The 23,538-nt window shown below is 39.1% G+C and overlaps 1 protein-coding gene and 2 pseudogenes across 2 annotated transcripts; all 3 read left to right on the top strand.

The window, feature by feature from the left end:
* The first annotated feature begins 2,755 nt into the window (after positions 1-2,755).
* Positions 2,756-5,308, top strand: LOC147358114 (olfactory receptor 52J3-like; annotated as a pseudogene). Its single transcript, XR_015141407.1, has one exon. The product of XR_015141407.1 is annotated as an olfactory receptor 52J3-like (transcript).
* Positions 5,309-14,313: 9,005 nt separating this feature from the next.
* LOC147358113 (olfactory receptor 52J3-like) lies at positions 14,314-22,327 on the top strand (annotated as a pseudogene).
* LOC147358112 (olfactory receptor 52J3) lies at positions 22,328-23,295 on the top strand. The gene has a single exon (XM_086342048.1). It carries the CDS (start codon positions 22,357-22,359, stop codon positions 23,290-23,292), a length of 936 nt encoding a protein of 311 aa, XP_086198174.1. The 5' UTR covers positions 22,328-22,356; the 3' UTR covers positions 23,293-23,295.
* The last annotated feature ends 243 nt before the right edge of the window (positions 23,296-23,538 follow it).

The following is a 23,538-nucleotide window of genomic DNA, read 5'->3' as shown; positions in this document are numbered from 1 at the left end:
TCTAGAGTAGAATCTTGAAGTTTGTGAGCCGTCCCTGGGGACTCAGTCCCAGAGCTCTGTGCAAAGTTGCGGTCTTTTCTTAGAAATGTCTCTTGAATACTCAACCTCTAATATAAATGTGCCCTCCATGCCCTTTTCAGAGTGAGGGGTAAGTACTGTGCCGCTTGATGCTGTGCATAAGACCCCTGCACAAATGAAAAAGGTGAATCAGCTGCTGATTTCTGGTGAATAGATCTCTCTAGTAAATGGAGAGACACACGGGCAGAACAGGCTGAGAATGGATCATGTTGCCAGACTGCACTAGGTAGGAAAAAATAATATGTTTTTAAATGGTGATAAGCTTATTCTTTGGAGAAGGAAATGGCAACCCACTCCAGTACTCTTGCTTAGAAAATTCTATGGATGGAGGAGCCTGGTGGTGTACAGTCCATGGGGTCACAAAGAGTTGGATATGACTGAGTGACTTCACTTTCACTTTCAAGCTTATTCTTTAAAATGCTCAGAAAGACCCAAGGCATGAAATATCATCTTGTCAATCACACTACATATAAGATATATTTCTCTGGCAGTAGGAAGGATTGAAGCTAGTGGTGATCCACTGTTGAAGGTGGACTCCTAGAGTTGCTACAAAATAAGCAACGGGGACTCTATAGCCTTGGACTTGGCCATGGCCATCACTTTTCTACTGGGCAGTGGCATTTTAATTGCCCAGTTTGCTTATGTATTTATAGATCACAAACAAGAGTCAGTGCACTCGGCAGCAATAGTTCTGTCTCTGTTAGACTGAATTCACAAAAAAAGGAAAGTTTGTTTTTTTCACCATGGTATGTTTTCTATATCAAAAGAGAACAAATTAAAAATGTAATAAAGTTAAACAATGACAAGGACAAAAAGGAAAGATCTCTATGCCTTATTTTGAATTACAACTGCTGTAACACAACCCCGGGGCAACTTTCTTTACCTCATTTTGAGTATTTTGAGTGGTTTGATTCATTCTGTAGCTTTATTTTTTAAAAGTGTAGTTGTTTTACACTTCTGTGTCAGTTCCTATTGTACAGCAAAGTGAATGAGCCATATGTTTATACATATCCCCTCTTTTTTGGATTTCCTTCCCACTTTAACAGTTTAAGAAGGTTCTCTTTTTTCCACACCCTGTTAAGCATTATTTTTTGTAAATTTTTTGATGGGGCCTGCCGGGAGCCAGCATATTGCATATTGAGTGCATATTGCATATTGAGTGCAGCACTTTCCACAGCATCATCTTTCAGGATCTGGAATAGCTCAACTGGAATTCTATCACTGCCGGGAGCCAGCGTGAGGAACTCCACCCATGACAAAGGTCATGAGGAAGGAGGCTTGGCATACGCAAAGGCGGGATCGAGCCTCAGGAGTCCCCCATCTACCCCCAAAACCAGAGTCTGCCTACTTTCTGCTTTGTGCTTTCACCTACACCTCTGACTTTACGGGGGGCTGTCCCCCACTACCTCTCTCTGAAAAAAGAGTTAGCTTACAGCTCCAGTTAATAATTCCTGGGTGTGACAGTGTTTAACTTACAAACTCCTTTGGAAATCCTCTACCCTGCCTGAATAGGTTTTTCCAGCCACTTGTGATTGTTCAGAGCCTCCCAACTGTGAAAAGGAAGGAGATGTTCTAAACTGTCTAAACACAGATTCTTTTGAGTAGTTAAAAGATTGATTAGAAATTGTATTGGTGAAGGGATTTTCACTTGTTGGGCCAATGTTTGCTGCCAAGTTTCCATATCCCCTACCTGCTCTGTCCCTGGCAGTGTATTGATTAATATAATTGGTGTAAGTAGTAGCTTTAATGTTTGTAACCTGGGACCCTTGAGTTAATTCTTTTTCTTGTTGTAGCCCACCACACCTTTGCTCTGTAGGAATGCAACTTTATCTAATGCTTTTGGAGGGTGGCTCCTGACCAATCACCTTTAGAGAAAAATAAGTTTTCTGAAGAAAGGGTCTTAAAATGTTAACAGGCCTCGGGGCCAGAAGATGATGCAAATCACCTAAGCTTTTGCATATGATAAGTTTGCAGGAAGAAAGCCTGGCTTGCTGCCTGACTCTACCCCTTCCCCCATTATCCTCTATGCATAACTTAAGGTATAAAAACTACTTTGGAAAATAAAGTGTGGGCCTTGTTCACCGAAACTTGGTCTCCCCATGTCGTTCTTTCTCTCACCTTCTGGCTGAATTATTCAGCCTCTTTTCTCCACTAAATTTCCTCACTGAGCTATCCTTATTTCAGCCTCTTTTCTTCACTGAAATTTCCTCACTGAGCTATCCTCATCCTATTACTCTTTATATCTTTGATAAATATTTAAATAAATAGGTCGCCTATGCCGTCTCTCCTTCGAATACCCTGGATCAGCCGGGGCTGGACCCCGGCAGGGGCCCATTCTGACCAGTGTGAGGTGATATTTTATTGTAGTTTTGATTTGCATTTCTCAGTCACGATAGTATGGTACTGGCACAAAAACAGGAATATAGATCGATGGAGCAGGCCAGAAAGCCCAGAGATAAACCCACACAACTATGGTTACCTAACCTATAACAAAGGAGGCAAGAATACACAGTGGAGAAAAGATAGTCTCTTCAATAAGTGGTGTTGAGAAAATTGGGCAGCTACATGTAAAAAGAGTGAAATTAGAGACTCCCTAACTCCAATACTTTGGCCACCTCATGTGAAGAGTTGACTCATTGGAAAAGACCCTGATGCTGGGAGGGATTGGGGGCAGGAGGAGAAGGGGACAACAGAGGATGAGATGGCTGGATGGCATCACCAACTTGATGGACATGAGTTTGGGTAAACTCTGGGAGTTGGTGATGGACAGGGAGGCCTGGGGTGCTGCGATTCATGGGGTCGCAAAGAGTCAGATACGACTGAGCGACTGAACTGAACTGAACACCATATACAAAAATAAAGTCAAAATGGATTCAATACTTAAATGTAAGGCTGGGTGGGTGCTAAAAAACTTTTAGAGGAAAACAGTCAGAACACTCTTTGTGATAAATCACAGCAAGATCTTTTTTGACCTGTCTTCTAGAGTTATGACAATAAAAACAAAAATAAACAAATGGTACCTAATTAAGCTGAAAACTTTTTGCACAGCAAAGGAAACCATAAACAAAGCAAAAAGACAGCATGAAGAATGGGAGAAAATATTTGTAAATGAAGCAACTGACATAGGATTAATCTCCAAAATATGTAAACAATTCTTGTAGCTCAATATCAAAACAAAAAACCCAAATAAAAATTGGGCAGAAGTCCTAAATAGACATTTCTCTAAGGCAGACGTACAGATAGCCAACAAACACATCACAAGATGTTCAACATTCTGCTGTATTTTGAAAGCATTTCTCTAGTATCTTTCTCCACATCTTTAGTTCACTGCCGAGGTAGATTCTTCTCTATTGAGACTCAGATATCCCAGAGAGCTACCAAAAATACCTCCTCTAGTACAAAAATGATCTTTTTAGGCTTTCAGATTTTTCTATGTACTTCCAGTGTATTGAACTGGTAGGAGGAGTAACCAAGCAACTGTTGGCTCAACAGCAATGGTAAAATTAACTCAAGTAAAATTAATAGCTATTCTGAGAGTACCTGATAAGCTATGGACAGAGAAGAGTGTAAATGACACTAGAAAACACTCCCCTTCTCCAAATGATACTCTGTGCAGTCTGTAACTCATGAACAATGGTTGCCTCTGCTCCTGGCCAGGCATCTCAAGGAGTCAGTAATTTGTCTGAGAACATGTAGCTGTGTCTTTTATGATCTGATTTGGTGTCTGTGAGAGGCTACTGGGCTTGGGTCAGAATTTTTCCATGTACGTCTCTATGTGAATAATGGGGAATCAGAAGAATTCAGGCTTGAATTGTACAAGCTCCTATACACCTATATCTATAATTTATTTTCATTATGGACCCCTTGAAGGCATTTTTGAATGCCTCTGTAATGCATTAACTTCTTCTTTTGTGTAGTCTTGATTTTTCTAGAGTCACTTACCAGAGTGGATTTCCCCAAATAGAATCACATCCAATTCTCTTTCAAAGTGAATGGCATGGTCTAATTATTGGCACTCTGCACTGAGCTTGCTGTAAGCCTTCACATTTGGAATTAGAGCTCAATCAGCAGGCAGAATAAAAACTGAATATGACTCTGACCTGGTATATTAAATGCTAGGGGGAACGACTCCATACATTTGATTCAGTAACAGGCCTACTTACCTAGTAAACATGACATAAACTCTGTGCTGACACACTGAGCTAGGAATTGATGAAACAGATCATTCTCCCTCTGATCTCTCTCTCTCCCCCTCTCTTTCACTTTTTCTGTCGACAGGAGCCAGAGAACCAGATTCACTTTCTTCGACAAGTGACATGATGACATATCACAATGGGAGCACTTTTCATCCAATCACATTTTTCCTCATTGGAATCCCAGGTCTGGAAGAGGTCCATGGCTGGATCTCCCTGCCTTTCTGCTCTGTTTACCTTGTGGCTTTACTGGGCAATGTCACAATTCTGTTAGTCATCAAGATGGACCAGACCCTCAGGGAGCCCATGTTCGACTTCCTGGCCATTTTTTCAACAATTGATTGGCCCTTTCAACAACCTCAGTACCCCATATGCTGGGTATCTTCTGGTTTAATGCTCATGAGATCAACTTTGGAGCTTGTGTGGCCCAGATATTCCTGATTCATGCTTTCACTGGCATAGAGGCTGGGGTCCTGGTAGCAACGGCCTTTGACTATTACGTGGCAATCTGTGCTCCACTCCACTCCACAGCCATCCTGACGTCCCGGGTACTCATGAGCATCACTTTGTACATTGTAATTTTTACAGTCTTGCTCACACTTCCCATGATCTATCTCATTTACCACCTACCCTTTTGCCAGGCTCATGCAATAATACCTCATTCCTACTGTGAGCACATGGGAATTGCAAAACTGTCCTGTGGAAACACCCGTGTCAATGGTATTTATGGGCTCTTTGTGGTCTCTGTTTTTCTCTTAAACTCAGTCCCTATTGGCATGTCCTATGTTTATATACTCCGGGTTGTTTTCTGTCTGCCATCCCAAGATGCACAGCTAAAAGCCCTAAGCACATGTGCCTCCCATATTGCTGTCCTCTGTGTTTTCTATATCCCCTCATTCTTCTCTTTCCTCAGCCACCGATTTGGACACAACATACCCCACTATATTCACATTCTTGTTGCCAACCTCTATTTGGTTATCCCACCATTGCTCAACCCCATCATTTATGGTATGAGGACCAAACAAATATGGGGGTGAGTCTTTTATATGTTATTAAAAAATAAAACACCTACCATATTGTTTTACTAAGGATTTTGATTCTTTAGGAAAATTTGTGTGTTCTTGTCTTAACAAGTATCTCCTGGTTCTGACCTATTGCTGCCAGATTGCAACACAAGTTGGTTTGTTCCTGACTGCTGACTAATGAATTTTAGAACTTGTGGAAACTCACTGGAACTTTAGTTCAAAGGTTAATGGGCTGTCCTGAAAGTGAGTTGTGTGACCCCTATTTGTATGTTATCATACATTGTCCTTGATAACGTGAAATTTCTTCTTTTCTGGAGATGATTTACTAAATTGTGTGTTTATTGCTCTATAATTAGAGAAATGGGGTGCTAGAACTTTGACCCTGTTTCCTGTGTCCATTCATTCATTCATGTTTTACTCAATTTGTACTCATTTGTGTTTATTGTATGTCTTCAATGATTCTTATCACTGAGGATAAATCAATGACCCCAACGAACAGGAACATCTATTCTTATGAAGCTTGCATCCTGCTGTACCCTTAAAAAAAGCCAGGCTCATAGTTTCAATAAAAATTATTACCAACTCTGTATCCTGAAGTGGAAAGGTCTGCCAAACATGTAACACTCAGTGTAATGAGAAGCCAAAACAAATATAAAATTTAAATACAATTTCTCACTAATGTCATCAGTGCCATTTAGGTGATTTTTTTTCTTTGCAGTCTAGCTCATAATGTAAATGTGGTCTTCAGGTTTATTACGTATAGCATTGCTGTCTACACTATGCATGCTGGACTTTTTTCTATCATTTTATTGCCTTGTTCTCTCAATCTACACTTGACCCTGAAATATTCCATCCTCAAATCCAAGACCTCTCTTTCTAAACCCATGATCTATCCCTAATGCCTTCACTGACTTTAATGTACAAATTATCAGATACACTAAGAATAGTCAATTTTTTATATGACCAAAGACTTTTGATTGATTCAATAAGATTTTCCAAGACCAAACAATAAGCTTTTGCATCATCAAATTTGTTACATTACTTTATTTTCAAAGAATCATTTTCTTTTTCAGTCTCTTAACAAATAAAACTAAAGTAAAAATATAATAAATATCTTTGTTTCTACAATTCACACATTAATGACTTTTAACATTGCACTCATCTCAGAGATAAAGCTTAATAAATATGTATACAGAATTAAACTTGAAATCATCTTTAACACTGTTTCTTTAACATCATCTGTTATGTTTCTGATGATGTTTAACATCATCAACTGTTTCTTTAAATCATCTTTAACACTTTAATACAGCTTCTCTGCTATTTTTCTAGAGACAAAATTTATCATGTGTTTTTCTGACATCACAGTACATAAATTTTTAGCTCTACAACCAGTCACACTATTTTAGTTATTAATTCATTTAGATTAAAATATTTTGTTTTATAGCATTGATTTTATTTACCTATCCATTGATTAATAGGTATTCATATTAATTTCCAACTAGAAATATGTTGCATATTCTTTTATTTCTATGAACAATTTTTAGATCATTTATCCAGGGTTTACAATTTAATATAGAATTGTTGGTCAGCAGGACTGTTAATAATTAGAACATAATTCTGCTTTCCTGACCTTTGTTTTTGATCACTTTTTTAAGCTTTACATTTTCAAATATTCCTTTTCTCTAACTTTCATGCTTCCCTAATTTAACTTTGTTTCCTAACATTAACTGCTGAAGTGTTTGCTTTCTAATCACACTAAATTCTAGCTTTACTACTTTACTACTCTGAACAACAAAAAATTCAGGCTTATTTGCTTTTTTCTGTTGTGTGACTTTTAGGAATTGCAATTCCAGTGACTTAACAAAGTGCATCTAACTCCTTGGAACTCCTTTTCTGACCTCCTGGCAGTGCTGTCTCCAGTCTAGCATTTGATCTCAGGAGTAAAGCCAGAGTGAGAATCAGAAGGCTTGGCTGGTTGATAAAATAATACTGCACTTAATATGGATATTCATCAATGTCTTCAAATGGGAGATTTTTAATTCTCTCTACAGAAGTAATCTCCATTCATTTTCCCATAACACTTTGCCATAGGTTCTGTTGTTCCTCTTCCAAATTGGAAAAAGTGGTGGCAGTACAGAACAAAGTGGCTTGAATTCATGCAGTATCACAATAAGCCTGTGATTGTCTGCTGCACCAAATAAATGAGAACATGAAAAAGAGATACTATCACACATCATGAGTCAGATTGCAGCTTCAAGCAAAACCATGAAGATTAACTGATTCTGAGGATACCAACTCCTCAACCTCCCAGCTATTTCTGAAAATTAGAAACCAATTTTTATGGTTAGAGAGACCCACTCGCTGAAATGGAAGGTAGGCTTGAGGTGCCTTGGAAGGCATTCAGAACAATCAGTGCCTACCACAATACATGTATTTTTAAGTGTGTATGAAGTTATAAGCCCATGTGTAAGTGAAGACTGTACAGTATGATTCTGGAAACTTTAACAGGCTTGTTGAAACATGAGATAGGCTCAATATCTCAAAACTGAAAATGTAGGCAGTATAATGTATCAAGGGACTTCCCTGGTGGCTCAATGGTAAAGAATCTACCTACCAAGCTAGATAAGCGAATTTGATCCCTGGGTCAGAAAGATCCCCTGGAGGAGACAACCCATTCCAGTATTATTGCCTGGGAAATCCCATGGACAGAGGAGCCTGGTGGGCTACAGTCCATGGGGTCACCAAGAATTGGACAGGAGTTAGTGACTGAACACCACCACCACTATAATATATTGAATAATAGCACAGATTTGGAATCAGACATTTGGGTTCAAATTTTACCTTTGTAAAAGGTTTCTAAAAATATTCCACAGTTCAAGTTTTCCATCTGTATAAGCAGATGAGCATAGTATCTATATCATAGGGCTATTTCAAAGACTAAAAAGATGAACAAAATTAAATGCACTTTGAAGATACCTCTTAGGCTTCCCTCATAGTCCAGCTGGTAAAGAATCTGCCTGTGATGCAGGAGACCCCGGTTCAGTTCCTGAGTTGGGAAGATCCACTGGAGAAGGGATAGGCTACCCACTCCAGAATTCTTGGGTTTCCCTTGAGGCTCAGCCGATAAAGAATCTGCCTGCAATGTGGGAGACCTGGGTTCGATCCCTGGGTTGGGAAGATTCCCTGGAGAAGGGAAAGGCTACCCTCTCCAGTATTCTGGCCTGAAGAATTCCATGGACTACGTCCATGGGGTCTCAAAGAGTTGGACATGACTGAGTGGCTTTCACTTTCACTTTCACTTACTTAATAACACATTAAGTAAAAGCAAACCTAGCTGGGACAATGGGATAAGGGCCTCTGATAAGGTCTCATGGGAAAAAAAAAAAAAATGTGAAAATGTGGTTGTGTATAAAAACAAACAAAAACTAATCTTACTTAACTTTACTCAAACATTAACAGGAATTTTGTCTCACCCTTGGACAAAGTGCAAATGTTGGTTTGAGTACCCTGTCACCAAGACGTTGGTCTGATATTTTTTGATACCAGGGAATAAGTTTCTTACAATATTTCAGGGCTGACATTCTGTGACTCATCTTGGTTCTAAGGCTTGCTCTTGGCTTGGTCCTAAGACATCTAACTAGCAACTCCTCAGGAATAGATGCTTCCTCATTTCCAAACAGCAGAAAAAGGGGTATGATCTTGCCTAACCTTTTTCAGTTTATGTTCTAAAATCCACTCTAACTGAACTTATCAGTTATATGCACAAGATCTCCAAGAAAATGCCATGCTCAAATGTATATATCTTCAATTGTTTTAGAAAATATATATGTGTGTGTGTATATATGCACTATATATATATATATACACATACAAATGCATTTTTATGTATATATACATATATATTTCCACTTCATATGATGTATTAAATTTTATGTTAACAGGGATTTAACTTTAAGGTTTGTGTGATACAACTGGAAAGAGGAGCCAAAAGAAACATTTAACTTCACACTTTGTAGTCTATGCTTTGTATCTTAAGCCTTGTTAGACTTTTGCTTAAGTATTATCTAAGATGTCAGCTTAAATGTAATGAGATATAATTTTTCACACTCAAAATAAATTTATTTCACTGAGAATAAGAACTATGTAAATATTAAACTAAAAACTCATGAAAAAATGTTACAATAATTGAGAATTTCAGACCAAATGTTACAGACTAGATGGCTTGAGAGATTTCTCAGTGAAGTTTACATAGGTCCAAGGTTTACAAAAGTGGTGTTGTGAGCTAAATTCTACTTTAATTAACTGCTTAAAACATGCCAGGTATTATACTGAGTGCCTTATATGCACTACTTAATTTATCTTCAAAATACCCTATGCTGTTGGTACTACTGTTATCCCTAATTTTCCAGTTGAGGAAACAAAGATATAGAGGTAATTAGTAAATCATTCATAGTTTTATAGTCATACTTGGGGAATCTAGTATTTGAATTAAGTCAGATAATTTCCAGGGTTGGCTATTTTTACCACTCATCTGTATGACCTCTGTCATATGTATATATGAATAACTATAAAAGGGGAACAATCTTGGACAGAGGAGAGTGGGTCCAAAGACTGACAGATTAGAATTCCTAAAGCTAAGCATTCAATGAACTGAGATACCTGGTCAGTGAAGGGAGACAGGAGAGCTAAGGCTGAAAACAGAGTCTCCAATGCTAGGTTATTATGTTCTAACTTAGAATATGGATTTTATCTAGAAAACAGAAACCCACAGAACTGAACACAAAATCTTCCTTAGAGGACATGAATATTTCTCTCTTTGGCATATACAAATGATAATATCTGTGTTTTTGTCCCACATTCATAACTTTCCCTCTATAAATTCCTATCCATGTTACTTTCTCGTGGGTTTCTCTTTTTCTAAATCATAGTATGAGGGTTTTGTTCCCTGGCGGCTCACATGGTAAAGCATCTGCCTACAATGCGGGAGACCTGGGTTCAATCCCTGGGTTGGGAGGCTCTCCTGGAGAAGGAAATGGCAACCCACTCCAGTACTCTTGCCTGGAAAATCCCATGGACGGAGGAGCCTGGTAGGCTACAGTCCATGGGGTCGCAAAGAGTCAGACACAACTGAGTGACTTCACTTTCACTTTCAGAGGATTTAATCCCAGGACACGATTTATAAGAGAAAGTGGCTGCTGCTGCTGCTGCTAAGTCACTTCAGTAGTGTCCGACTCTGTGTGACCCCATAGAGGGCAGCCCACCAGGCTCCCCCATCCCTGGGATTCTCTAGGCAAGAACACTGGAGTGGGTAGCCATTGCCTTCTCCTAAGAGAAAGTGGAATTAACTCATTTTTTCCCAAACCTATAAGCAGCTACAATCTTAATATAAAACTTCTCTCTTTGGACTGTATGAAAAAATAGGCATAGATTTTTACTGCTTGATATTTATTATGTGTCTCACTTCTTGTGGAGAATGAAGCATCATGGATGGCTTTTCTTTTGAATTAGGTGTGTACTGAATTCAAATGAAAGAGGCATGATCTATTCATGGGGGCTGAGAGTTAATACCTTGATATGATATGCAGTAATCCATTTCAGGTGGGAAATCTTGCAACATTTAAATGGAGATTATGTATCTTCAAAAATATCTAGATCAAAAGCATTTAAAATCTATTTATAAGAATGGTTATGTATTTGGTTGATAAAGTAAAATTTCTGCTTCTAGAAAGGATTAAAGGGATTGAGTGAAATGCATTAAGGAAGCTTGATGAAAGTCTGAGGTAAGCACTGACTTAATATTGAGCATTTATTTCCGGAGACAAACTCAAGTAGGCATCACAAGGTCTAGCAGCCTTGCTCTTGGCCAGCACCCTGACAGTGACCACTGGCAATTACCTGGAAGTTTCAGTTTTCTTTTTTTTTTTTTAATTTAAATTTATTTATTTTAATTGGAGGCTATCTACTTTACAATATGTATTAGTTTTACCATACATCAACATGAATCCGCCACAGGTGTACACGTGTTCCCCATCCAAACCCCCCTCCCACCTCCCTCCCCGAATCATCGCTCTGGGTGCATCAGCCCCAAGCATCCTGTATCATGCATCAAACCTGGACTGGGGATTTGTTTCTTATATGATATTACACATGTTTCAATGCCATTATCCCAAATCATCCCACACTCTCCCTTTCCCACAGAGTCCAAAAGACTGTTCTATACATCTGTGTGTCTTTTGCTGTCTCACATACAGGGTTATTGTTACCATCTTTCTAAATTCCATATATATGCGTTAGTATACTGTATTGGTGTTTTTCTTTCTGGTTTACTGCACTCTGTATAATCGGCTCCAGTTTCATCCACCTCATTAGAACTGATTCAAATGTATTATTTTTAATGGCTGAGTGGATCGCAATAAACTGTGGAAAATTCTGAAAAAGATGGGAATACCAGACCACCTGATCTTCCTCTTGAGAAATTTGTATGCAGGTCAGGAAGCAACAGTTAGAACTGGACATGGAACAACAAACTGGTTCCAAATAGGAAAAGGAGTACGTCAAGGCTGTATATTGTCACCCTGCTTATTTAATTTAGATGCAGAGTACATCATGAGAAACACTGGACTGGAAGAAGCACAAGCTGGAATCAAGATTGCCAGGAGAAATATCAATAACCTCAGATATGCAGATGACACCACCCTTACGGCAGAAAATGAAGAGGAACTAAAAAGCCTCTTGATGAAGGTGAAAGAGGAGGTGAAAAAGTTGGCTTAAAATTCAACATTCAGAAAACGAAGATCATGGCATCCGGTCCCATCACTTCATGGGAAATAGATGGGGAAACAGTAGAAACAGTGGCAGACTTAATTTTTGGGGGCTCCAAAATCACTGCAGATGGTGACTGCAGCCATGAAATTAAAAGACGCTTACTCCTTGGAAGGAAAGTTATGACCAACCTAGATAGCATATTGAAAAGCAGAGACACTACTTTGCCAACAAAGGTCTGTCTAGTCAAGGCTATGGTTTTCCCTGTGGTCATGTATGGATGTGAGAGTTGGACTGTGAAGAAGGCTGAGCGCCGAAGAATTGATGCCTTTGAACTGTGGTGTTGGAGAAGACTCTTGAGAGTCCCTTGGACTGCAAGGAGATCCAACCAGTCCATTCTGAAGGAGATCAGCCCTGGGATTTCTTTGGAAGGAATGATGCTAAAGCTGAAACTCCAGTACTTTGGCCACCTCATGCAAAGAGTTGACTCGTTGGAAAAGACTCTGATGCTGGGAGGGATTGGGGGCAGGAGGAGAAGGGGACCACAGAGGATGAGATGGCTGAATGGCATCACTGACTTGATGGATGTGAGTCTGGGTGAACTCTGGGTGTTGGTGATGAACAGGGAGGCCTGGTGTGCTGCAATTCATGGGGTCGCAAAGAGTTGGACATGACTGAGTGACTGAACTGAACTGAATACTCCATTCTGTATATGTACCACAGCTTTCTTATCCATTCATCTGCTGATGGACATCTAGGTTGCTTCCATGTCCTGGTTATTATAAACAGTGCTGTGATGGGGTACATGTGTCTCTTTCATTTCTGGTTTCCTCGGTGTGTTTGCCCAGCAGTGATTGCTGGGTCATAAGGCAGTTCTATTTCCAGAATTTTAAGGAATCTCCCCACTGTTCTCTATACTGGCTGTACTAGTTTTAATTCCCAATAGTGTAAGAGGGTTCCCTTTTCTCCACACCCTCTCCAGCATTTATTGCTTGTAGACTTTTGGATAGCAGCCATTCTGACTGGCTTGAAATGGTACCTCATTGTGGTTTAAGTAGCCGTGCAAAATACAGCTCTCTTTTCTTTTTTTTCTCTCTCTCTCTCACACACACACACACACACATATACACCTCAACTTGGGAATGTATATAACATTCCGTTTATTTTTTCAACCTGATATTGGAAATATTGGGAGATAGGGAAGTATGGAGTTATACCAAAGGTAAAAACAGAGGTAGGTGCTATTTTATCCCAATCTTGAACAACACTGCCTCGAGTTGATGACTCTGAAAAAATTCAATCTGTTTTATTATTTTATATTATGGGGCTTCTCTTGATTGCTTCTTCATTATTTCCAAGGCATTGCAACAATACCCTTCTCCATTTCCTATAGACAATGACAGAAAGCAACTTTTTTTCCTATTAAATTTTGTTACTCAGACAGTATTGTGATGCACAAAAATGCCTTCAGCAGATTCTTAACACCCTGAAGCCTTCTAGGGTGTTCTCAACCCATATTTTCAGTGTCTTAATCAGGAGGAGTTAACCTAGTGCATGTTATTTCTGAAGCAGTGATAGGAGGTTTCTTCTGTGGAACTGATGTAGAATGAGAAGTTAATGAGGAATTGACACATACCACCTTAAACAACCCCAATCATAATAATCTAGAATGAGCCACTAAGAAATGGAATGGCCTTGGAAAAACAGAGATATCAATGAAAATCTATGCAGGTTTAATATTATCTTTCGTTTTGGGCTCCTTTGAGTACAGAGGTGTGTGACCAGACTATATCTGCTCTTGGGCAGGCGAGAATGCCTCTGTCTTTGTTTGTGATAATATATTTTTCTTAAATTTTTTTCTGTCTTTTTGACTGGATAGTAGGTATGATGTTGGAATCTTCTCTGTGTCAGTAAGGATGAATGAATCTTTAGAGAATTTTCACATTTTCTAATTATGGAAGGTGTGTCCATTCATGCCTTTGACTTTATTTTCTCACCTGCCTATCTCCTTTTGGGTTATGCCTGCATTTTCACAAGTGTATCCTTGATTATTCACATGTCCCTCTTCAGACAAGGACTTCATAAAGGGTATGGGAAATACTACATTATTCCATACTTCATGTTATGTTTTATAGTTCTGCCATGGATTTGATGCTAAAACCTTTGTGTTAAAAAATAGGATTAAATCTGTATAAAGATTATGTGCATTCTTTAAGCCTGGTCCATTCAAATGAGATTGACTTCCTCTAGAATTTAAAAAAGAAACAAACAGATAAGTCCTTCCATATAGAAAACCTTTCCATTTTCACTTAGTATTGAAGCACTTAGCACTGAAGCACTTAGCTGATCATTTTTATTACCAGTTCTTATTAAATCTTTTTTTTCCCCCTGCTTCTAGGAGTGACAACTTCTCCTAATCTGTGATTTGGAAGAATGTTTTATCACAATAGGAGCATTTTTCACCCAACCACATTTTTCCTCATTGAAATCCCAGGTCTAGAAGAGGTCCATGGCTGGATCTCCCTGCCTATCTGCTCTGTATACCTTTAGGCTTTACTGAACAATGTCACAATTCTGCTGGTTATCAAGATGGACCAGACAATCCAGAAGCCCATGTTCTACTTTCTGGTCATCCTTTCAACAATTGATTTGGCCCTTTTGACAACCTCAGGACCCCATATGCTGGGTATCATATGGTTTAATGCTCATGAGATCAAGTTTGGAGCTTGTGTGGCCTAGATGTTCTTGATCCATGCTTTCACTGGCACAGAGGCTCAAGTCCTGGTGGCGATGGCCTTTAACTGCTGTATGACAATTTGTGCTCTACTCCAGCACATGACCATCTTGACATCCAAGGTGTTGTGGGCATCAGTTTGTACATTGTAATGTGTCCAAACCTGCTTACACTTCCCGTGATCTGTGTCATCTATTGCTTACGCTTTTGCCAGTTTCAATAATAATAATACCTCAAACCTACTGTGAACACATGGGAACTGCAAAACTATCCTGTGGAAATATCCAGTTCAGTTCAGTTCAGTCACTGTCAAGTCCAGCTCTTTGCGACCCCATGGACTGCAGCATGTCGAACTTCCCTGTTCATCACCAACTCCCAGAGCCTATACAAACTCATGTCCCTTAAGGCAGTAATACCATCCAATCATCTCATCCTCTGTCATCACCGTCTCTTCCTGCCTTCAATCTTTCCCAGTATCAGGGTCTTTTCAAATGAGTCAGTTCTTCACATAAAGTGGCCAAAGTATTGGAGTTTCAGCTTCGGCATCAGTCCTTTCAAAGAATACTCAGGATTGATCTCCTTTACAATGGACTGGTTGGATCTCCTTGCTGTCCAAGGCACTCTCAAGAGTCTTCTCCAACACCACAGTTCAAAAACATCAATTCTTTGGCTCTCAATTTTCTTTATAGTTCAACTCTCACATCCATACATGACTGGAAAAACCATACTGGAAAAACCATAGCTTTGACTAGACGGACGTTTGTTGGCAAAGTAATGTCTCTGCTTTTTAATAAGCTGTGTAGGTTGGTCATAACTTTTCTTTCAAGGGGCAAGTGTCCTTTAATTTCATGGTGGCTGTCACTATCTGCGGTGATTTTGGAGCCCCCGAAAAAAAACTCTGTCACTGCTTCCACTGTTTCCCCATCTATCTGCCATGAAGTGATGGAACTGGATGCCATTAACTTAGTTTTCTGAATGCTGAGTTTTAAGCCAATTTTTTCACTTTCCTCTTTCACTTTCATCAAGAGTCTCTTTAGTTCTTCTTTCCTTTCTGCCATAAGGGTGGTGTCATCTGCATATCTGAGGTTATTGATATTTTCCTGGCAATCTTGATTTCAGCCTGTGCTTCATCCAGCCCAGCATTTCACATGATGTACCCTGCATATAAGTTAAATAATCAGGTGACAAATTACAGCCTTGACATACTCCTTTCCTGATTTGGAACCAGTCTGTTGTTCCATGTCTGGTTCTAACTGTTGCTTCTTGACCTGCATACAGATTTCTCAGGAGGCAAGTCAGGTGGTCTGGTATTCCCATCTCTTTCAGAATTTTCCACAGTTTGTTGTGATCCACACAGTCAGAGGCTTTGGCGTAGTCAATAAAGCATAAGTAGATGGTTTTTCTGGAATTCTCTTGCTTTTTCCATGTTCCAACAGGTGTTCACAATTTGGTCTCTGCTTTCTCTGCCTTTTCTAAATCCAGCTTGAACATCAGGAAGTTCATGGTTCACATATTGCTGAAGCCTGGCTTGGAGAATTTTAAGCATTACTTTGCTACTGTGTGAGATGAGTGCAATTGTGTGGTAGTTTGAACATTCTATGGCATTGCCTTTCTTTGGGATTGGAATGAAAGTGGACCTTTTCCAGTACTGTGGCCACTGCTGAGTTTTCCAAATTTGCTGGCATATTGAGTGCAGCACTTTCACAGCATCGTCTTTTACGATTTGTAATAACTCAGCTGGAATTCCATCACCTCCACTAGCTTTGTTCGTAGTGATGCTGCCTAAGGTCCACTTGACTTCACATTCAAGGATGTCTGGCTTTAGGTGGGTGATCACACCATCGTGGTTATCTGGGTCATGAAGATCTTTTTAGTATAGTTCTTCTTGGTATTCTTGCCATCTCTTTTTATTATCTCCTGCTTGTTAGGTCCTTACCATTTCTGTCCTTTATTGAGCCCATCTTTGCATGAAGTGTCCCCTTGGTATCTCTAATTTTCTTGAAGAGATCTCTAGTTGTTCCCGTTCTATTGTTCTCTTCTATTTCTTTGCACTGATCATTGAGGTAGGCTTTCTTATCTCTCCTTCCTATTCTTTGGATCTCTGCATTCTTTTCTATTTGTAAGGCCTCCTCAGACAACCATTTTGCCTTTTTGCATTTCTTTTTCTTGTTGATGTCTTGATCACTGCCTACTCCACAATGTCACAAACCTTTGTCCATAGTTCTTCAGGAACTCTGTCTATCAGATCTAATCCCTTGAATCTATTTGTCACTTCCACTCTATAATCATAAGGGATTTTATTTAGGTCATACCTGAATGGTCTGAGCACTGAAGGATTGATGCTTTTAAACTGTGGTGTTGGAGAAGACTCTTGCGAGTCCCTTGGACTGCAAGGAGATCCAACCAGTACATCCTAAAGGAGATCAGTCCTGGGTGTTCATTGGAGGGACTGTGTTGAGGCTGAAATTCCAATACTTCGGCCACCTGATTTGGATAGCTGACTCATTGGAGAAGACCCTCATGATGGGAAATATTGAGGGCAGGAGAAGAAGGGGACAACAGAGGATGAGATGGTTGGATGGCATCATCTACTCGATGGACATGGGTTTGGGTGGACTCCGGGAGTTGGTAATGGACAGGGAGGCCTGGCATACTGTAGTTCATGGGGTCGCAAAGAGTCAGACAAGACAGAGTGACTGAACTGAACTGAACTGAATGGTCTAGTGGTTTTCCCTATTTTCTTTAAGTCTGAATTTGGGAATAAGGCATTCATGATCTGTGGCACAGTCACCTCCCAGTCTTATTTTTGTTGACTTTATAGTGCTTCTCCATCTTCTGCTGTAAAGAATATAATCAATCTGATTTTGGTATTGACCATCTGGTGATGTCTATATGTAGAGTTTTCTCTTTTGTTGTTGGAAGTGGTTGTTTGCTATGACCAGTGTGTTCTCTTGGCAAATCTCTGTTAGCCTTTGCCCTGCTTTTTTGTACTCTAAGGCCAAACTTGCCTGTCAATCCAGGTATCTCTTGACTTCCTACTTTCACATTCCAGTCACCTATGATGAAAAGGACATCATCTTTTGGTGTTAGTTCAAGAAGGTCTTGTAGGTCTTCATAGAAAAGTTCAACTTCAGTTTCTTAAGCATTAGTTGTTGGGAAACAGACTAGGATTACTGTGATATTTAATGATTTGTCTTGTAAATGAACAGAGATCATTCTGTCCTTTTTGAGATTGCACCCAAGTACTGCATTTCATACTCTTTTGTTGATTATGAGGGCTACTCCATTTCTTCTAAGGGATTCTTGCCCATAGTAGTAGATATAATGGTCATCTGAATTAAGTTTGCTCATTCCAATCCATTTTAGTTCACTGATTCCTAAAATGTCAATGTTCACTCTTGCCATCTCCTGCTTGACCACTTTCTATTTACCATGATCCATGGACCTAACATTCCAGGTTACTATACAATATTGTTATTTATAGCACTGGACTTTACACCCACCATCAGTCACATTTACACCTGGGTGTTGTTTTCGTTTTGGTTCCATCTCTTCATTTTTTCTGGAGTTATTTCTACACTTTTCTCCAGTAGCATTTGGGCACCACCAACCTGGGGAGTTCATCTTTCAGTGTCATATCTTTTTGCCTTTTCATACTGTTCATGGGGTTCTGAAGGCAAGAATACTGAAGTGATTTGCCATTCCCTTCTCCAGTGGATCACATTGTGTCAGAACTCTCCACTATGGCCCTTTCGTCTTGGGTGGCCCTATGCATCTTGGATCATAGTTTCATTGAGTTAGGTAAGGCTATGGTCCATGTGATCAGTTTGATTCATTTTCTGTGATTGTGTTTTTCATTCTATCTGCCCTCTGAAGGATAAGGATAAGAGGCTTATGGAAGCTTCCTGATAGGAGAGACTGACTGTAGGGGAAACTGGGTCTTGTTCTGATAGGCAGGGCCATGCTCAGTAAATCTTTACTTACTATCTCTTAATAACACATTAAGTAAAAGTAATCCTAACTGGAACAATGGGATAAAGACCTCAGAGAAAAGGTGTATGACCTTACCTAATGTTTCTCAGCTTTTGTTCTGAAATTAACTCTTACTAAACTTATTGGTTACATGCCCATGATTTCCAAGATATTGCCATATTTGAATATATGTATATGAAAGTGATTGAGAATATATATATAGAGACATATATATACATATATATACTTAAGTATGTACATGCAGATACACATATATGTTTGCACTTCATATCATGTATGAAGTTTTATATTTCCAGAGATTTAACTTTAAGATTTGTGTGATATAACTGAAAGACAAGAGTCAAAAGAAACATTTAACTTCATTCTTTGTAGTCTATGCTTTATATCTTAAACCTGATCATACTCTGTTTTAAGTATTATCTAAGATATCTGCTTAAACCTAAAGAGATTCAATTTTTGCACTCAAATACATTCCAGTCAGAATAAGAACTATGTGTACATTTGACTCAGCACTAATGGATAAGTGTTACAATAAATTAGAACTTTCACCAAATGTTACAGACTGGTGGCATAAGAGATTCTCAGTATAGTTTACATAGGTCCAGTGTTTACAAAGGTGGTGCTGTGAGCTAAATCTTATTTTAATTAACCACTTAAAATATGCCAGGAATTATACTGAGTGCCTGATATCTAGTACTTAATTTATCTTCAAAATGCCTTATGCTCTTGGTCCAATTATCATCCCTAATTTTCCAGTTGAGGAAACTGAGACATAGAGATAATTAGTAAATCACTCATGGTGATATAGCCATACATGGGAGTCCAGTATTTGAACTGAGTCAGATCAATCCCAGGGTTGGCCACTTTGACCATTTGTCTCTATGGCCTCTATGATATATATATGAACAACTGTAAAAGGGGAACAATCATGGACAGAGGATAGTGGGTCCAAAGACCCCTAAAGCTAAGCTTTCAATGAACTGAGATACCTGGTCAGTGAAGGGAGACAGGGAGAGCTAAGGCTGAAAATGGAGTCTCCAATGCTAGCTTATTATGTTTGAACTTAGAATATGAATTAGGTGCCATTTTGTCTAGAAACAGCAACCCATAGAATTTGACTACAGAATCTTCCCTAGAGGAACATGAATACTTCTCTCTATGGCATATACAAATGATAATATCTGTGTTTTTGTCCCACATTCATAACTTTCTATAAATCCCTAACCATGTTACTTTCTCTTGGGTTTCTCTTTTTCTAAATCATAGTCTGAGGGTTTTGTCAGCAATCTCAGAGGAGTTAATCTCAGAGCGTGATTTATAAGAGAAGGCTGAATTAACTCATTTTTTTCCAAACCTGTAAACAGCTACAACCTTAATATAAAACTTCTCTCTCCAGGCTGTATGAAAAAACAGACATAGAGTTTTACTGTTTGATATTTATCATGTGTCTCTCTTTCTAAGGAAAAATGAAGCATCACACATGAATTTTCTTTTTATTTAGGTGTGTACTGAACTCAAATGAAAGAGGCACGATCCATCCAACGTGGCTGAGAACTACTACTTTGATATGATATGCTTGACGCAGTAATCCGTTTCAGGTGGGAAATCTTGCAGCTTTTAAATAGAGATGGGTATCTTTAAAAATATCTAAAAGATCAAAGGCATTTAAAATCTACTTATAAGAATGGTTATTTAGTTGGTTGATAAAGTAAAATTTCTGCTTCTGGAATAGGTTACAGGGATTGAATGAAATGCCTTTATGAAGCAGGATGAAAGTCTGAGGTGAACAGTGGCGTGTTATTGAGCATTTATTTATAGAGATGAACCCAAAGTAGGCATCACAATGTCTAGAAGTTTTGCTCTTCACCTGCACCCTGACAGGGGCCACTGGCAATTACCTGGAAGTTTCCATTTAAAACACACACACACACACACACACACACACACGCACACACACATAAAGGAGCATTGCAAAATACAGCTGTTCTCTATCTCTCCATCTTTCTTTTTTTCTTTATCTCACAAACACACACACCAACTTCAGAATGTATACAACATTTATTTTATTCATTCAACCTGATATATTTCCCATGGAAATATGGAGTTATACTAAGGTTAAAACCACTCCAGTACTCTTGCCTGGAGAATCCCATGGAGGGAGGAGCCTGGTAGGCTGCAGTCCATGGGGTCGCTAAGAGTCAGACACGACTGAGCGACTTCACTTTCACTTTTCACTTTCGTGCATTGGAGAAGGAAATGGCAACCCACTCCAGTGTTCTTGCCTGGAGAATTCCAGGGATGGGGGAGCCTGGTGGGCTGCCATCTATGGGGTCGCACAGAGTCGGACATGATCGCAGCAACTTAGCAGTAGCAACAGCAATGCTACTTTATCATGAACTTGAAGCACTCTGCCTCAAGTTGGGAACCCAGAGAAAGTGTCTTATCTTTATTATTTGAGTTTATGGGGTTTCTCCTGATTGCTTCTTGATCATTTTGAAGGCATTGCAAAATTGCTTCTATTTCCTTTAGACAATGATGAAAAGCAAGTCTCTCTTCTGTTAGATTTTGTTGTTTCAGATTTTTTGTGATGCTCAAAAATACCTTCTGCAGATCCATAACAACCTGAAGCCTTTTAGGCTGTACTCTATCCACACTTCCAATGTTTTAGTCAGGCAGAAGGAGTGAATAGAGTACATACCAGTTCTGAAGCAGTGATAAAATTATCAGGTTTTCTCAGAGGAGCTGATGTAGAGTGAACAGTGAATGCAGAATTTATCACATACCACTAGAAACCAATATATTCATAACAATCGAAAATGAACCACTATTAAATGAAATGACTGAGAAAATAGAGACATCAGTGAAAATCTACAGAAGTTTATTATCTTTTTATTATTATCTTTCTTTCAGGGATCTTTCAAGTACAGAGGTATGTGTCCACTTGAGTCTGCTCTTGGGCAGGAATCTCAGAATGTCTGTATTTTTTTTCTTATGATAATATATATCTCTGATATTTTGCTTCTGTCATTTTACAGAAAACTGTTTGATCTTGGAATTTTCTGTATGTCAAAATGATAACTAAATCTTTAGAGAAATTCTGCCTTTTCTAATTATGGAAGTGTTGTGTGCATTCATGCCTATGACTACTTTCTCATCTGCCTCTCTCTTTTGGGGTTATGTCTGCATTCTCATATGTGTATCCTTGGCTTTTCATGTGTCCCTTTTCAGTAGGGATTTCAAAAAAGATATAGAGAATATTAAATTATTCCATACTTCATGCTATGATTTATGTTTTCTATTTTGCCCAGGGTTTGATGATAAACCTTAGATGATAAAAAAATAGGGTTAAAGGTTTATAAGGATTACATATTTTGAGACTGGACCATTCAAATGAGTATGGCTTGATTTAGAATATGAAAAAGAATTAATAGATCTTCCAAAGCAAAATTTTTCATTTCACAATATATTGAAACTCTAAGCTAATCATTTTCATAAGCAGTTCTTACTGAAATTTCTTTTTTTCTTCTTCCTTCTAGGAGTGACGACTTCTTCTACTCTGTGACTTGGAAGGATGTTTTATCACAATAGGAGCATTTTTCACCCAACCACATTTTTCCTCATTGGAATCCCAGGTCTGGAAGAGGTCCATGCCTGGATCTCCCTGCCTTTCTGCTCTGTTTACCTTGTGGCTTTACTGGGAAATGTCACAATTTTGCTGGTCATCAAGACAGAGAAGACCCTCCGGGAGCCCATGTTCTACTTCCTGGCCATCCTTTCAACAATTGATTTGGCCCTTTCAACAACCTCAGTACCCCGTATGCTGGGTATCTTCTGGTTTGATGCTCACGAGATTAGTTTTGGAGCTTGTGTGGCCCAGATGTTCCTGATCCATGCTTTTACTGGCATGGAAGCTGAAGTCTTGCTGGCGATGGCCTTTGACCGTTATGTGGCGATCTGTGCTCCACTCCGCTACATGACCATTTTGACATCCCGGGTGCTCATGGGCATCAGCATGTGCATTGTAATTCGTCCAGTTCTGCTTACGCTTCCCATGATCTATCTCGTCTATCGCCTACCATTTTGCCAGGCTTATATAATACCTCATTCCTACTGTGAACACATGGGAATTGCAAAACTGTCCTGTGGAAATATCCGAATTAATGGTATCTATGGACTTTTTGTTGTTTCCTTCTTTGTCCTAAACCTAGTCCTTATTGGCATCTCCTATGTTTATATTCTCTGGGCTGTCTTCTGTCTCCCATCCCAAGATGCACGACTAAAAGCCCTAAGCACATGTGGGTCCCATATTGGGGTCATCTGTGTTTTCTATATCCCCTCAGTCTTCTCTTTCCTTACCCACAGATTTGGACACAAAATACCTCGCTATATTCATATTCTTGTTGCCAACCTCTATTTGATTATCCCACCCTCACTCAACCCCATCATTTACGGTATAAAGACCAAACAGATATGGGAGCCTGTACTCCGTGCATTTATTAAAAAATAAGACACTTACCACATTGTTTTATTAAGGATTTTGTTCTCTCAAGGAAGATATGTGTATTCTTGCTTTAACAAATATCTCCTGGTCCTGATCTATTGCTGCCAGATTGCAACACAAGTTGATTTATTCCTAACTGCTGACTAATGGGTTCTAGGACTTGTGGAAACTTTATTGGAGCTTCAATTCAAAGGTTAATAGGCTAACTTGAAAGGAAGCTGTTGTGGTCTCTATTTGTATATCATCATACTT

The sequence above is a fragment of the Bos grunniens genome, chromosome 15 (assembly GCF_055505025.1).
Source record: "Bos grunniens cultivar Pamir isolate PY7600 chromosome 15, Bosgru_T2T1.0, whole genome shotgun sequence".
In the NCBI taxonomy this organism is placed as follows: domain Eukaryota; kingdom Metazoa; phylum Chordata; class Mammalia; order Artiodactyla; family Bovidae; genus Bos; species Bos grunniens.
Note: the sequence above shows the minus strand (reverse complement) of the source record. Positions and strands in the feature narration are given on the sequence as shown.

Bases quoted from the DNA above. Each gene is read 5' to 3' on its own strand.
- LOC147358112 (XM_086342048.1), top strand. From the start codon at position 22,357: ATGTTTTATCACAATAGGAGCATTTTTCACCCAACCACATTTTTCCTC.